Source organism: Schistocerca serialis, chromosome 1, assembly GCF_023864345.2.
Source record: "Schistocerca serialis cubense isolate TAMUIC-IGC-003099 chromosome 1, iqSchSeri2.2, whole genome shotgun sequence".
Taxonomy (NCBI): domain Eukaryota; kingdom Metazoa; phylum Arthropoda; class Insecta; order Orthoptera; family Acrididae; genus Schistocerca; species Schistocerca serialis.
The window spans coordinates 699,994,223-700,011,551 of record NC_064638.1 but is presented as its reverse complement, the minus strand read 5'-3'; the positions used below and the strand labels follow the sequence as shown (position 1 = coordinate 700,011,551).

The 17,329-nt window shown below is 34.4% G+C and overlaps 1 protein-coding gene across 1 annotated transcript in view; it reads right to left on the bottom strand.

Moving 5' to 3' along the window:
• Window positions 1-11,843: 11,843 nt before the first annotated feature.
• The window catches only part of LOC126480863 (solute carrier organic anion transporter family member 74D), an 86,449-nt gene continuing 80,963 nt past the window's right edge, over window positions 11,844-17,329 (bottom strand). The window contains exon 12 of the mRNA XM_050104241.1: window positions 11,844-12,476. Within this exon, the coding sequence (XP_049960198.1) occupies window positions 12,313-12,476 (164 nt within the window). The 3' untranslated portion in view covers window positions 11,844-12,312. The remainder of the gene's footprint in view (window positions 12,477-17,329) is intronic.

The following is a 17,329-nucleotide window of genomic DNA, read 5'->3' as shown; positions in this document are numbered from 1 at the left end:
TATTAGGATCTTTTATTTTCACATCATGATTTCATATAAAACATACTTCTGTATAAAAATTTTACAATTGCGTTATATAAACAAGTACAGTCATCATGAAGTTCTAAAGTATGTACACAAAATACAGACTTTTAAAAATTATTTATATGCTTAGAAAAATGCAGAACTGGAAAGAAATGTTCATGAAATACATCACTAGTAACAAACATGAATACAGGAAGGTAACATATACGATAAATTATCAGTTCTATACTGAAAGTGTACTATTTGTTGATGTGATCATAAAGCCTTTCTGAAAGGAGAATTAATTCCGAAAGTGTGGGGAGATATTTCCCTTTTGAAATGCTGGAAACCTAAGAAACTTCAACTGTGTTATGTTCTTTGCTCATGGCAATTAATAGTTTGAAACTGGCCTGCTGACCTAATGTCATGTAAACTGAAACTGACTTTACCTCAGCACATTCAAACACAACAATATGAAATGTCAGACAACATTCAGGATTAATAGCTTAATGATGTTTCAGTGTCACTGCCTTGTTTATTCAGAAATGATAAAAGGAAACCTATATATGGCATGTAAATTGATTGACCTAACACTTCAGACCTCTATCTATTCTAACCTTGAGTGTTCAGAACTAAAGTAAAGTAGGACACACAGTAAGTGTGTTTCATCCACATTAATAGTTAATGTTACTGAAAATGAATAATACAGTCTCCAGACACAAAATATATTACGTGATATGATTTGGAGGACAACGGAATGGGAACACCCATCCATATGCTTTTGCAAGTGGAGATTGCATCTCCATCTGTAACTGATGACAAAGAACTATAGGGACAATGCGGAAAGCTATTAAAAATAGATAAATTTTATGGTAATGAACTCTGCTTTTTATAAACTTTTGAGCATTTCTGTTCATGTGACAGGGATCTTGTGTGGTATATATTGTATCCCATTTTAATTGTATGTGAATTTTCTCCTACTTATTTACTTGTCTAAACTGGTCATTAACTGTACAATTAAATGTTTGCATGGAATGACAGTAATGCAACTGAATCTAAACTGTGTTTGCACATCAGTGATTCTTCGCTTTTCTAATTCATGTTTCCTGTACAACATGTTATGTTTTATGAAAGATTAACAGTAAAATCAGAAAATAGTGAAACTGTCTTGTGGATTTAGTCAAGACTCCTCAGGTAATGGAAGAGAAGAGGTATTCAGCATAGTAGTAATACCACAGAAAGTGTGCAAAGAAATTTTCATTGCATTGATTTCATAACATGCTTCTGTTTTTAATTACTGTAACTGGTTTGTTGTGAGCTGGTTACCATTTGGCATCAATAATGAAATAGCATTCAGTTTTCAGTGTATGAGTAAAACAAATTCTTCGCTGGTGAAATGATGTCCACAGTTACCAATAATTCCACCTCTGGTGAGTTCTTACATTGAGTGTTTCATTCTTCAGGCCATTAAGTGCAGTTTTCTTCAGTGTGAATATTCCTCTGGTGTGTAAATTTTCCTAAACTACCCCACCTCCTTGATCATCAAGTTTATGTTCACTGCCTTTCATTCAACAGTGTCTACCTAATCATTTAAATGTTTTCTAGTGAGTGAGTGAGTGAGTGAGTGAGTGAGAGAGAGAGATGTGAGGGGGATAGAGTCAGGGTCTGTAAGTAAAGCAGTAGATGATAGAGAGTGAACCGAACACATTTTATGTTTGAACACAAGTTTTCATTATTGCACACATATGCTGATAAAAATCACAAACAAAGAGAAAACACTTTCCAGGTCATTGAGTACTGCACCATATACTTGCTAAATTGATGTGAAAGCCCAGATGTAATGTGCTTTACTAAAAGGAAAGTCAGATTTTGTGGAACACATTGTGTGAAGGAATGACTTAACTGTGGAAGGGATATTTGCCTGCATTGCCAAAGGTAGTCTTTATATTCCAATATTAATCATGTATCTTACTTACCCTTTATTTTGTTGGTTTTCAGTACTTATCATAACTTCTCAATTTTTTTCCTCTTCAGTCAGATTGTAAACTGAGAATTATTTAGGTATTTTTGTATGCTACCTATGTAAATACTTTTGCTTATTTTATTGAGAATGTGTTTTTCTCATTTGTTGTGCAGTTTGCACTTGAGAATACCTTTACCTTTTTTTGTATTTGGAAGTGAAATTGGTCTCAAAAGCAATCTTATTTTATGCAAGAGCAAACTTTTAAGTTCATTGTCAGAAAAACTGCAGAATGGTTGTTACTATTTGAAACATTTAATGTATTTCCCTCAAATAGTTAACTCTGTGTATCCAAAACATGCACATTATTTAATCTTGTTACTTTAATCATATATTGAACCAAATTTATATTACTGTAGGAAATGCATTAATACAAATGCTGATGTTAATGCAGTTTATTTACCAATCGGTTTCAGTCCAGGACCTTGTTCACGTTGCTGTAACCAGTTAGTAAATAAGTTGTCATGAAGTGAACATTTGTGTTATGCATTTCCAACAGAATATGTATGTTGATGCCAGCCTTGACGAAATGTTCAAACTGTATATTATACTGGACCACTATATGTATATTTTAAAAAAGTGTCATTTAATCTGTAACACATTCTTTGCTCAAAAAAATATGTCAAGTTTGTCTTATGAATTTGTTAACACTTTGCAACAGGTAACAAACATTACAAATAGACATATTTACAATTTCATTAGTGCTATATGTACATATCTTTTTCTTTACATTTTGTCACTATATATGTAAATACATGTTTCACAAATCTATTCTAAAGTAATTGATATAGCGTACACTTGTGGTAGATAAAGTTAGAAACTCTGTATTTTACATTGCATATTGTAGGACAGAAGATCTTGATCTAATATGAGATCTTAACAAATGTATGAAAATGAATCCATAGGGCAGTTCAGAAGCAATAAATCCTCATTAACATAGCATACCTCGTTTTCTTCAGTAATTTACACAGAAGAATGAAATACATCCATTGAGTTCTATTCTAATGTCTGAAATATTCTGAAAATTGCTTCCATACAGAGCTGTTCTAAATTGTTTGCTCAGATTTCTTCTTGTGAATTATGGTACAGAAGTGTAACACACTGAGAAAAATAATAACATGATCAAAATTTTATGAGAATCATTATAATTCCCAACAGCAGTGCTCTAGAAATAACATACTTTCTGTTTCCTCAGTGTCTTCTTATTCAGTAAAAGTTATACCTTGCTATATGTAACATCACTTCACCTAATACCCTTCCTCAAATGTCCTCTCATTGCATGTGGTTTTTAAACAGTTAAGTTAATCATGGTGAACATTAAACAGTTACAGAATTACTGTGTTTCTGCACTTCCCATCATAACATACTCACTCATTACTTAATAAATTTGTAAACTATTAAAGTGCTTGCTCATACTAGACAAGAAAATTCTCTTTGCCTGTTTTTTAGTTACTGCACGCTCCATTGCTGCCATTTACAACCTAAATAGGCATTTAATATTGTTTTAGGAGTGTTTCTGTATATTATTCCTTTCAACACTTAACAAATACCAGGAAGGATATAAATAATTTGATTGTGATACTCTTGCTTATTTGACAAAACTTTTACAGAATGAGAAACAACGTATCTTTACTTTGGAATAATATACACTGATCCTAAGTTGCTCTGATACGTCTCACAAAACATAACAGTTAAGGTACATATGATATCCAAAAACAAAACTAACTTTATAACATTACCCAAATGTGAGCCCTTCAGTCTATCCTCATTTAAACTCACAACTATAATTGCCATTCGACCCAGTAACAGTCTAGGAATGTTTTGATGAAGCATCTGACTTCTTAAACACATGTTTCAATTTCTGGTCAGAATATTCTCTTTACTAGTAAAGCGATCATCCTTGTTCAGTTTCTCTCGTCTTCATTTCTTCTTTGATGGAGACCTTTACACTCTCAAATGGCTTTGACATACAATTTGTTTTTACAAAAGTTCTCTTGAATTTAGTTTAACTGCTTGGAAATCTTGCCCAGTCCTTTTGACTTTCATCCAATTTCTTAATGACTAAAGCTTCATCATAATCCAGAATTAAGATGTATCTATGAACCCTCCCCCTCCCAATGTTTAGCATGTCCATGCTTTACAGTGGCATGTCCATAACACTTATTACAGTTGATGTATAAAATACAGTTTATTTCTTCTTATGCCCATTAAAGTCTTATGTTACAGTATATTTGGCAGCCTACATCCAAAAACTTATTTTAACATAGTAGTAAGGCTATGTTAATATCTTGCTGTTTAACAAACAACTTCATAAAATTTCTCATCCATCCTTTGTAAAACATGCAGAAATACAAGTCAGGAAGATCTCTAAATACTGTATGAAATATTTCATTATATTAAAAATCTTTAGTTGTTAAATAATGGATGAAAAAACAGAAACTAATAAAAGCATTATGCCACTTAAAACAGATATATTTAATTTTGAACTTTCATCATCTGTTTGGTTTTGTTCAGCTTATGTTAGAGAAAGAATTAAGAAATGTGAAGTATGTATAACGGCATCGAAATATCGAAACAAAGCTCTCTGTTCAGGCAATAACCAGGAAACAGTAAAGCCTGTATCAGACACTACTGAAAAAGGTCACCAAAATATTTTGTAGAACTGATTGTTTCATGATTTATTAAAAAGAGGCCTATTGGAGAACATTTAATTGGAATAAAGAGAAAATTTAGTTAAGGCAGTTCCTTTTTCATACAGTCATTTCTGTAATAATATGTATGAATATTAATTAAAATAAAATGTTTATTTTACAGAACTTTCACAGATATTCTTTAAGAAATAGGAAAAATGATAACATTCTGTTTAAGTCAATTTCTACAATTTTGACTGTAAGCTTTCCTCTGCAAGGAAACAACAAGTGCATTGTTACAGAATTAAAGATATATTTAGTTGTCTTATCTATTTCTGACAGGTGGGAAAGTGGGGAGGGGACTGAAGGCACAAGTGCAAAATTTAATGAAGGGGTAGTAGAAGAAAAGGTTTATTGGCACTTAGAATGTCATATTTGCTTTTTGTGAGGAAATACACAAGTGTTTCATATGCTACATGGATAGTTAACTTTTGTAACTTCTTCAAGGTACTGATGGAGGAAGGAGGAACTTCAGTGGTATTTATGATCACTTGTATTATCTCTTCAGGTTACAATCTGAATGAAACACACAACACAAATAAAGCTCATAATTTTGTGAATAAGCCAGTTCTTAATTAGGATCTCAAAGCTACTGAACTGCTAATGTAGAAGCAGAAGAACCAGTGGTTGCCACTAGAGATGTTCGCCCAGCTGGGATGGGGAAATAGATTTGTAACAAGACTTACACTTAACAGATAAATTTGGTATATCTCACTTGCTAAGTCTGCTCTGATGAAATAAGGGTGACATTGTGGAGTTATGATGAAATGTGATTGTTATAGATAATGTAAAATTTAGTGGTGTAGGAAATACCAACAATAATAAAATGCCATGATCACATCTCATGAACCATGAGCAGCCGGTAAACTGAAATGGAACTGGGACATATACAGGGCATTTCTCCTGCGGATCATCAGGTGCATTTTTGCTGCTGTTTTGGCAGATATTTGCACTTTAGTTTCTTCAGTATGTAGCTGGAGTCAGCCCAAACAAATAATGTTCATTATGTCTTTCATGTGATGCCCATTGTTGATGGAAAATGTTTGTTTGTTTCCCATTATGAGCAAAATGATTTTCAAAGTGGAATTTTACGTGCATTTTAGAATGAACAGCCCGAAACAAGTTTAGTGTAATATTCATTTTATCAATATGTATTCACATGGACAGTAAAACACAAAGAGTAACCAGCAGTCCTGCAGTGACAGCACTGCCCAGGCCCTCACTGGCTACTACTGCTGTGCAGTAGTGCTGTTCAGTCACTGCCTGAGTGCTGGTTACTTTTTAGGTTTTATTCTTCCTGTTAATACGTATCAATAAAACAAATATCTCTAGGGTAATGGATTGCTCAATCATATGGACACATAAAATTCTACTTTAAAAATCATATTGTTCATAATGGAAAACAAGCCAATGCTTTCCATCAGCACTGGGTGGCAGGTGAAAGACTTGATGAGAAGTATTTTTTTGGGCTGACTCCAGATATAGATTGCAAAAATGAAATTGCAGATGTCTGCCAAAGCACCAGAGAAAATGAACTTGACAACTCTCAGGAGAGATGCCCTCTGTATGCTACTCAATATAATGTGATAAACAATTTTTCAAATTACTGCATAAACACATTGAACAGCTCAAAATATAAACCCAACCTGAATGTTATCACTTTTTTAGGAGAAGAAAGAGAGAGAGAGGGAGAGAGAGAGAGAGAGAGAGAGAGAGAGAGAGAGAGAGAGAGAGAGAGAGAGAGAGAGAGAGAGAGAGAGAGAGAGAGAGAGAGACGTGCAGCTAAATAAAGAGCAATAACTCAAGAGCTAGTCTCACTTTCTGATTTCTTACATATTTCTATCCACAGCAATCATTTGTGGATGGCTCAGTGCCTTTCCTCATTTTTATATTTATTTTGTTTTACATATTTTCATTCAACACTTACATATAGGATTCTTTTTCAATAGAATACAGTTGCAGTCGGTAGTGTTTCTTTAACACAATTAAGGTATAGTAGTATTAAGCACAGCGAATAATCAAAGATTATACAGGTAGTTCTCCAGAAGCTATGGTCTGTGGTGCATTAAACACATTTATGATTAAAGATTTGTGTATACAGCAATAAAAATACAGTACACAGAAATGATCCTGGAAACATGAATAGAAAAAGAGACTTTACATCCCCAACCGAGTTCAGAATGGAGACTTGTACTCCATTACACAAACAAATAATCTACAGCTAAGATGTCATTTCTAACTGTCTAGATTATAGCTTTTACACTAACACATTCTAAATAAAATGCACTAGAAGGATGTTCAGTAAATGTGAAGGATCTGAAATTAGTGAACTCTGAAAAGAGAAGGCCAAAACAGAAAGTATGAGAACCAAAAATAGAGTGGGATAAAATATGTTATAAAACTTAATTACTGCCTGAAAATACTACATGTAAGAATGGACAATAGGATAGTATGGCAGAATGATGGCTCATGTGCATTCAGTTCAACCTATTGTATCAGGAATATATTTCTATTTATGGTCTGTGAAAATACTGCCATAGCGGAACTGAATTGTTTCATGAAAAATCATTTCTAATGAGAAGCATTGAAAAATGCAACGTGAAATATTAATTTCTCTTTACTTATCTTTGTTAAGAAAAATTTAACTCAATGAATTGCCATACTCCTGGAAAAGGTGCATTTTAATTTGTACATATTGCACTGTAAAAAATGTAAAACAAAAGAAGAACTAAATACTTACTACAGTAATGGACTAAATACTCCCTAAAGTAATGGATGTGCTTCCTATCAGAATATAGGTGGAACTATTGAAGCCTATGCAGTAATGAGCAGTTAGAGAAGTTCTGCAGACTTGCCCATCAGTCCCTTTGCAACTGATCATAATAGAAGTCAAAATTCTTGAGGTGATTGTGTACTAAAAATTTTAGCTTTTCTTTTTTTGTTCTTGTATGGATGGTACTTCTATTTGCAACAATGAAACAAAAAGCTTGTATTAGTTGTCTCAGAGGTAACGCCATAAACTTACTTCTGATGGACTTTACTTGGAGAAACAGAAAAGGAAAGATGTGAATTTTAATTACTGAATGGGTACTAACAATAAATTCCATTTGCAAAGATATATATATTAACATTAACAGTATGCTTTTGAGTGTTCTGCTGAGTTGTTCTCATTGTATGCATAGTATTTTTATGACTGACTCAGCTGTCTTCTTTAAGTGCTGTGAATTTTGCTATTCCATGTACTCACTGCATGGATTCCAACCAGAGCTCGCACTGTTATTTACAGCTGATTTTGATTCCTGACATCCACTATGCCCTTTGATGCCCTTTTGTTTTTCAGAGCTAGCTTCTCTTCCTTCAGAAGCAGCAGAAGGCATTTAGTATCAAACTTGTGCTATCCAACGTCCCCAAGAAAGATGAGGTAGCTTTAAGAAATCTGCAGGAGGACAAGGAAATTTTAGTTCTGCCAGCAGACAAAGGCAATGCTAGGGTCCTAATGTCAGTTATGGACTACAATAAGAACAGTTTCAACCTTGTGAATGATATCTATGGACAGACAGATGTCTGTTGTATGAATAAAATGGGAGAGGAAGATAATAACTCTTCTCAATGAGTAAGTCATTAAGGGTCATAGAGCACAAGAGGTAGTACCACCACAACTACGTTGCCATCCTAAGGTACACAAGGAAGGAATTCCTCTAACACACACAGTTATAATTACATTGGCACACCTATACACAAACTGGCATTCTCAGTGACTATGTAAGTGCAGACACCACATTTGTAACTCTGCTGACTTCGTACACTTTGTCAGTTAATTGCAACCCCCAGGATGCAGATATTATCATCAGTTTCCATGTAGCCTCCCTCCGTTTAAGAGTTGGAATTTCTGATTCCTTGGAACTAACCACACAAAACTGTGATGACTGTTTCACAAAACTTTTTAGGCATATTCTGATATCAGCGTATTTCCTGTTGTATGGAAAAACAAATTGTTGGCATGGTGACACTTAGCCCCATTATTACCTGTCATGGCAAACCTATACATGGAACAGTTTGAAGCAAAGGCAGGTTGATAGATTCCTATAGAAACATGGCATACACTGTATTTCACCTACCTTCAGCAGAGATAAGTATTTTCTGTAATGTTAAAGATGATCTAGGTCTCTGAAAACTGGATGTGTATTGCATTCCACGCAAATATGCCATGTCTTATGTGGGGCAGACTATTAGAACAATTGAGATGAGATGCAAGGAATATCAACGAGACACCCATTTAAACAACCAAGCAAATAAATTATAGCTTGACACTGCCTTCAATATAATCATGAAATGTGATGAGATCATTACCATGGTGCAAATGCCAAGTTTCTGGGACAGCATAATTAAGGAGTCTACCAAAATAGAGATGTCCAGAAAAACAAATAAACAAATCAATATAAATAAGGTCTGGTGTCTGACAATTTATTAAGATCCGGCTGGCCATCACATCCACCAAAACTGGAAAATGATGAGAAAATCTGCATTTCATGGAAATTAGTGTGAGCTCTGAAAAACAAAAGATCATGAAGGGGTACAGTAGGCATCAGAAAATTAACTTGGCTATTAAACAGCAGTGCAAGCTCTACAATTGTCGATGGGCTCGTTGGAGTCCAGGTGGCGAGTACGGATAACAGAAAAACTCAGACCACCTGAAGAAGACAGATGGTTCTGTCATTGAAATATAATATAGAAGCAACAACTTCAAAAAACACCTGTAAGCACACAATTAATCATTCATACTATGAAAACCTGAGAGCTCATATACCAGAGGGTATATGTAAAATGCATAACTCTTGGTATCAGTTTCAGTCGTGAGCTTGCAATGTTGCTCTACCATCTGTCATTTTTCAGTTACATTTTGTTTCTGATTTTTACCCTTTCTTTGAATGAAGGAATCTGGAATTCTAATAGTTCACGTATTTCTCTTTGCTTCTGAATCTGTGTGTTGCAATTATTGTTCTTCTTGATGATAAACTATCAGAACTTTACCTTGACTCTGTTTTAAAAATATTGTGTTTGTGACTATCATAACCTGTCTATTCTGTACAGGCAATTCTACATACAAACAGGAAAGGATAAAGTTTTGTGTTTCAGACCCTGTTGATGATGAGATCACTAGAGTTGGAACAAAGTTTCAGACTGAACATTGATTCATACTATTTTCATAAAAGTAACTATCCTACTGAGTATCTTCATCAAGAAAGCTAACAAACATGCTTCAAGAACATCAAAAAGCTTGGCAAGAACAAATAAAAACATAATAGATCTCTGTAAGTGTACGAAAGAACTGTAGCCCAATACAACCTTGATATTTACAAAGTCTTAGTAATTCAGAGATATTCTGTTTAAATCTCTTAATATGTAATAAAAATAAAAAATTAAAGTAGTTGCTGTTAAGGACACACACAATAATGAGTAGGGCTAAATTCATTAAAATGATTTTTAACATACCTTTAGCTTGCAACTAACTTACATGAAGTACAAAGACATTCCAACATATGGATATCTGTTGTTAATCCTTAATAATGTACATTACAACCCCTGACTACCACTCATTGCTTGATATGCCTTAAGTGGTGCTGATAAGGTTTTTTATGCTCTTCTATTCTCAGCCTAACTTTTATTTAACAAATACGTAACGTTATTTAAAGTGAACAAAATTTGATGAGGTCTTTGCCATTTGTTTTTACTGTCGGATGCAACTTTTATTCTCATTTGGCTGTGGTAATAAAAAGAAATAATTACCCATAAACAGTGAAAACTGTTTCAATAACTCCGTCATGTGTGATTATTTATCAAATACTGAGAAAAAAATGCATTCTTGCTACTGTCAAACTCAGCAAACATGAGGATTACTTTAAAGCCTTGTGCAGTTGAAGGAATGAATAAAATTTCTCTCTCTCTCTCTCTCTCTCTCTCTCTCTCTCTCTCTCTCTCTCTCTCTCTCTCTCTCCCCCCCCCTCCCCCCCTCATCAAATCTTTCTTATTTGCAGAGACTTACCATGCTGTGTCCTACTTCACTGTTTCTTCTGTGTCTACTTATCTTCTTCTTTGTCATTTTGCATATTTGCTACAGAAGGAAAAAAAACTACAAATCTGAAAATATTAGCTTCACTGCTAACTTACAATGTTTCTTGCTATTTTATAAGCCTACCACAACTGGTGGATATGGTATTTTCAGCAATCATAACGTACACTGATGACATAATTAACAAAATCTCCCAATGTTCGTTTCAATATGTTAGTCTTTCCACAAGTAAATCATACATCATGTCAGTTGTTTATGTCTGATACAACCGATGAATCACTCACAATTTTTACTGCCTCAGGTTGCATTCAGCCTGTACACACAATGGTTTAGTGAAGACACATTCTGCATTCTGGAATGAATGTTCTTCACATCGAAATGAAATTGTGTTGCCATTTAAATAATAGTTCCAGATTCCACTTCCATGTTGAATAGCAGTTTATCTCTAAATAGTTAAGACTTCAGAACTTCTTATGACTAGAGTTGTTCTGCTGAACCAACAGTAAAACAGTACATATATTTATGGTTGTAACATTGTTGGTGAAGGTTCTGATACAGGAAACTATGAAAAATGAGTCTCTTTCAGTCACTTGTCTGTAACATTTCATATTAGGCCATTAACAATTTGGGATTGTGACTAATAAGTTTCAGACTACTGCACACATTGCTCCAAGTGTATGGGATATATAACCACTACACAGTGAATCAATGTGTCACTGTCTGAATGTAAACATAAAATGGTAGATGTGTAGAGATTCATGTTTCACAGTTTCTTATGGTCACTGCAGTCAAAGACTTCTTCCATTTTTCCAATGGATAGAAATTTTCCTACATATGTAGTAGGTCTCGCAGGTAACCTACAAATTCTTCACAAACATAGTAGCTTTTTTTAAAAAATATCATGCAGTTTATTTTGTACTATTTGGTCATAATATTGATTAATTTCAAAATTACAAAATGTTTGTAGCAGTCTTCATTTCTACAAAATTGTAGCAATTTAATGTATGTGATCTGAGCCATCAGTATCTGATGAGATAGGAATGATTACCATTTCAATAAATTTTCAAAGGAAATGCTAACATTGACTATATTTGCACAATAGGCAATGTTTGATAGATAAAATATATATTTATCTGTATTAACTAATTAAAATTGCTACAAAAAGCAATGTACCAAAACATTCATAAAAAATTGCCTCAAAGGGGCAATGATCAAACATATACATAAGTCACTTTTGCTACATTCAGTACACAAATTAAATATAAAATTATCAGTTAACAGTTTATGACAATATTTGAATATAAATTTTAGTCACTAAAAGATTGAAAAAAAGTTCTAACAAATGTTAGATCCCTGCCATTGTCATCAGTCGATATAATGGTGAAGTGCTAGCAGAGCCACTTCCCAAGTCTGTTAACATTTTTCACAGTTTTTAAAGCAAGAAGTCACTTGAGTAACAATCATGGAGCATGGAGGGATGAGGGAAGACTCTGGAAAGTTCTTTCTCAATCCTCTCACAAATGCATTTGTCAGACACTTGTTTCTGATCTGGGGTTTCCTGTCATCGGGTTTAATTCTTCTTCTTGATTCGACATCTCTCTCTCATGTTCCTCAACGAAATTTATAGAGCCCGCTTTGTACCACACAATGACATCTACGAAGAAGGCACATAATAGAATTGCTCCAGTTGTTCCTGAAAATTAATGGCCAAAGTTACAACAATTTCAAGAAATATGGAAGCAACAAAAATTGGAAGAAAATAACATCAGTGAATGAGAATTATTCCTAAGAGCTGTAGTTGAAACTTGACACAATATCCTTCTAATGCATTTAGTTAAATGTACGAATTGGCATAAATGCCGAAATTCTCTAACATACTGTACTAAAAAGAACAAGGTTTTTATTTAAAATACATATAAACCAATGTAATGAAGTAAAACTTGTAATACATAAAAATGTAGCTAGCTTATTGCTCATGATCAGGGCAAAAACACCCAATTTGTGTTGGCTTTAACCAATCTCAAATTTTATATCTCCATTGTAAGGGAAATAGTTATAAGATTCATGAATTATTCACATTGGTACTTGTACCTTAGTCATGGGTCATGGAGAAGAGTCGGAGAACATCTGCTCTAATTTTATAAAGGTTAATTTGTTCGGTAGAGAGAAGTGAGACTCTATGACACTGAGTGGCAGTACACCATGGAGCATCAGATGCTCATATATATATTTTTCTATTTATCTGTCGGGTTTCATGGAATCATGTGACCCACAGCTACTTGGACATGGAATGAACCAGTACATAGTTTACCAATAGCTGATTAGAAAATTTATAAATGAAAGAATAAATAAAACACAGAAAAAACTTGTAAAAGAGTAAATGTATAAATAACACACAACAGAGAAATGGTCTCAACTACAGTGGGAAACTACCGTACAGAATAGGAGTGTTCCACATGGAAACCTTTCAAATTGAATTTGTGTGGTGTGGATTTATCACTCATTTTTTTTTTTTTAATTTTTAATTCTGCTGGAAGCCTATTGATAATGAAACATGCTGAATAGCGTACGCCTTTCTGTACAAGTGTTATTCAAGTGCAAATAGTTATTCCTTCTAGTGTTGACTGAATGAACATTGCAATGCCTTGCAATATTGTCAAAAGATATCCCATGATGGAGTGAATGTGTACAGAGAGAGCAGAGATAGAATTTCTATCAAACAAACAAAATTAACATTATGTTGAAAATTAAAACACACAAAATTAATATTATAAAATATGTAGAAAATTAAAACATTGAATTATGTGTTGTTCTTTCACATGTTCTTTTAACATGTACTGTATGTGATGAATTTATATATATATTTAGTACATTTTGGTAAACACATATTATACATAATTTTAGAGTTAAAGGAGTATAAATGAGACATAGAACCGACAATAAGAACAACATGATATTGACAATACAACTATCAGTTAGTGACCCCTCCCCCCCCCCCACCCACCCACACACACACACACACACACACACACACACACACACACATGACCACACAGGCCAAGGCCATACTGCAAGCAGGAGTGCAGTGCATGATGGGAGAAGCAAACTGGGTGGTGGGGTCAGGAGGAGACTGGGATGGGGAGGGGGAGGGATAGCAGGGTAGGGGTTGGGGATGGTAACGTGTTGCTTAGATTAGATTAGATTAGATTTACTTTCATTCCAATTGACCCATAGTGAGAAGGTCCTCCAGGATGTAGAACATGTCAGAAAAACAACAATACATGACAAATATTTACAACTCAAACAAATAAGCTAATGTACCATTCCAGAGCTCCCAAGTGGAATGATCGTCATTTTTTAACAAACACTATATGAAAGAATCATTTTACAAATACTAATGCACTGAATTTAAAATAAAAAAAAAATTTTTAAATTTATTTATAAGGTAATAAATGTGTAATACAACTACTATACTACTTATTTACAATGAACACATTACTGCACTAAAATTGTGCAGAAGTTATATTGTGTGTGTGTGTGTGTGTGTGTGTGGGTGTGTGTGGGTGGGTGTATACCTGTCCTTTTTTCCCCCTAAGGTAAGTCTTTCCACTCCCAGGATTGGAATGACTCTTTACACTCTCCCTTAAAACCCACATCCTTTTGTCTTTCCTTCTCCTTCCCTCTTTCCTGATGAAGCAACCTTGTGTTGTGAAAGCTCAAAATGTGTGTGTGTGTTTGTGTTTTTTATTGTCTCCCATCTACATACCAATACAACATACCAACGCTTTCATTTAGTAAGTTACAGCATCTTTGTTTATACACAAATCAGTTGGTTCTACTGAGAAACTCTCCCTGTGTTACATCATTTGTTCCTGCAACACTCCAAATCTCAACCTTCACTAGTCCCTGAGCCTTGCCCTCCACCTACCTCTTCCCATCCCTGATCCCAATCTAGCCTACCCATACCTTCTAGCACACCAGCATAGTCCTTTCCATCTCTCTACCTCTCTCCTCTTTGCCACTTCCCTCCCACTCCCTCCTTTGCTTCATCACAGCCTTTGAACACTGCAACTAGCAGTCGACTGTTGTGTCTCAACCACATACCTTCCTACTACAATAGGCAGCACTAGCATTTTTGTCCACCACTACCCTGCTATCCATTCCCCTCCACAACCCACTCCTCTTCTGTACTAACTCTAGCAAAGATTGCTGCTCACCTCAGAGACAGTTGTTTCAGTGTCTGTAGATGACAGTGGGTACGTGTGTGTGAATTATGCATGTGTGACTGTGTGTGTGTGTGTGTGTGTGTGTGTGTGTGTGTGTGTGTGTGTGTGTGTAACTTCTGCACCACTGTGTTCGTTGTAAATAAGTGTTGTAGTAGTTCTATTATATGTTTACTACCTTATAAATAAAAAAAAATTAAATTTCAAATTCAGTGCATTAATGCAATCTTAGTAAATGAGTGTTTGTAAAATGATTCTTTCATATAGTGTTAATTTTTTTAAAAACGACAATCTTTCCACCTGGGACCTTTGGAAGGTACATTAGCTTATTTGTTTCAATTGTAAATATTTGTCATGTAGTATTGTTTTTCTGACATGTTCTACATCCTGGAGGACCTCCTGACTATGAATCAATTGGAATGAAAATTAATCTAATCTAATCACTTTTCATATGGAGTCACATTACATATTTAATTTAAGAACTTGAGTATCTATGGTTGAATTTGTCAGAACCTTGGGCTTTTCTCCCTCACAACTTACCAATGACACATTCTCCCCTGCTGTGATCACTATATTTAAGGGTTCCCGCATGTGATTAGTGAAATGCAATTAATTGGTCTGATTTCTGCCAATATTAACTTCAGTTGAAGAGCAGTTTGATTTTGGAACCATTTTTGTCATCTGACAAGTACTAATATGTCTCAGACATAGCAACTGTTTATAATTGGTCAGGGACTGTCTGATTGCCTAACAATAAAATATTCCTAACATAAAACTCTTAATAGTTTATCCTATGAGCACATTTCAGAATGCATCTGAAATTGATGTAAAATTTTCAGAGATGGTGATAAAGTTATATATTTTCTATACACAAAATATTGCTGAAAATACAACATAATTAAACTACCCACTTGGCTGTAATCCATCTGTATCTAATATGTATGTTGTTTCAGATAAGTCATTCCCTTCACACTGACTTCTAGCAAATTTGGAACACTACCTTTACAACAAGAGGAAAAATCTGAACAGTAAAAGTAGTGTGGAAACGTGTATGACACAATGCAGTTTCAGTGCTGTCTGTATGAAAAACTGAATATTACAACCATTTTGACATACTGACATGGTAACAAAGAATCTGCCCCGATGGGCAGTCTCTCTGTTGCAGTCTGTAAATTACCAGAAATGATTTCATTTGACTGAGAATAAATAAATTCAGAAAAGTAAAACTAAACAAATTCAGGAAGTGAGTTGTTACTTTCTTCATTTGTCCACACTATCAAAATCCAAGAAACACTGAACATTTTGCATAGTACATAATAAATTAAACAAGCCATAATGTGCAAAATTATAGATTGCAAATTCAAATGGCTCTGAGCACTATGGGACTCAACTGCTGAGGCCATAAGTCCCCTAGAACTTAGAACTACTTAAACCTAACTAACCTAAGGACATCACACACATCCATGCCCGAGGCAGGATTCGAACCTGCGACCGTAGCGGTCGCGCAGTTCCAGACTGTAGCGCCTAGAACCACTCGGTCACACCAGCCAGCTTGCAAATTCAAACTGTTACAGAGTTAACATAGATATTCACAATTCCCCACACCCTCTCTATTCTCCTCAATTCAACCCCCTTGTCAAAATGTCTTAGAAGAGAAGATTGAATAGACCAACATATTTCAGGTCACGATATTGCAATGACTTCTAGTTATACCAAGCAGTCCACCTTCGCATCAACAAAAGCAGTTTACTGTATTATTTTATAATTTTATGTTCTTCTGTATGCCATATCAGCCACATCCCCAGTCTTCACTCATATTATTTATTATTAAACATTTTGTGTTCACCTTTTTGCAATTATAGTTTAATCCTTAATTTAGTAAAATTGCAATGAAATGGGAAGACGTGAACAATGACCACACTTGAAAAGAAAATGAAGAATGAAGAGTATGATTTATGTATGAAAATTGTAGCAGGACTTTGATGATAAAAGAGGCATGTGCTTACAAACAGATAAATCAACAGTTACTAACTGTAGTTGATTTGATCCAACTCACTTCCCTATCTCACAATCTAATACAATGCATGTAGCAACAAAATCAAATACATTGTTTACAGCTGTTCACAGATTGATCATTTCTGTTAACTTTGTATGAGTCTTCATATGTAGAAGAAACTTAAAAAAGGAAAACATATTAATGAAGCATGTATCTGTAGGTAAATTGCGTAGGAAAAATAAGTGCTTCCATCTTCAAAAAACATATCAGATAAGTCAACCATTAATCTATAAATCTCTTTACTAACCTGTCTTCAGCCAACACTTG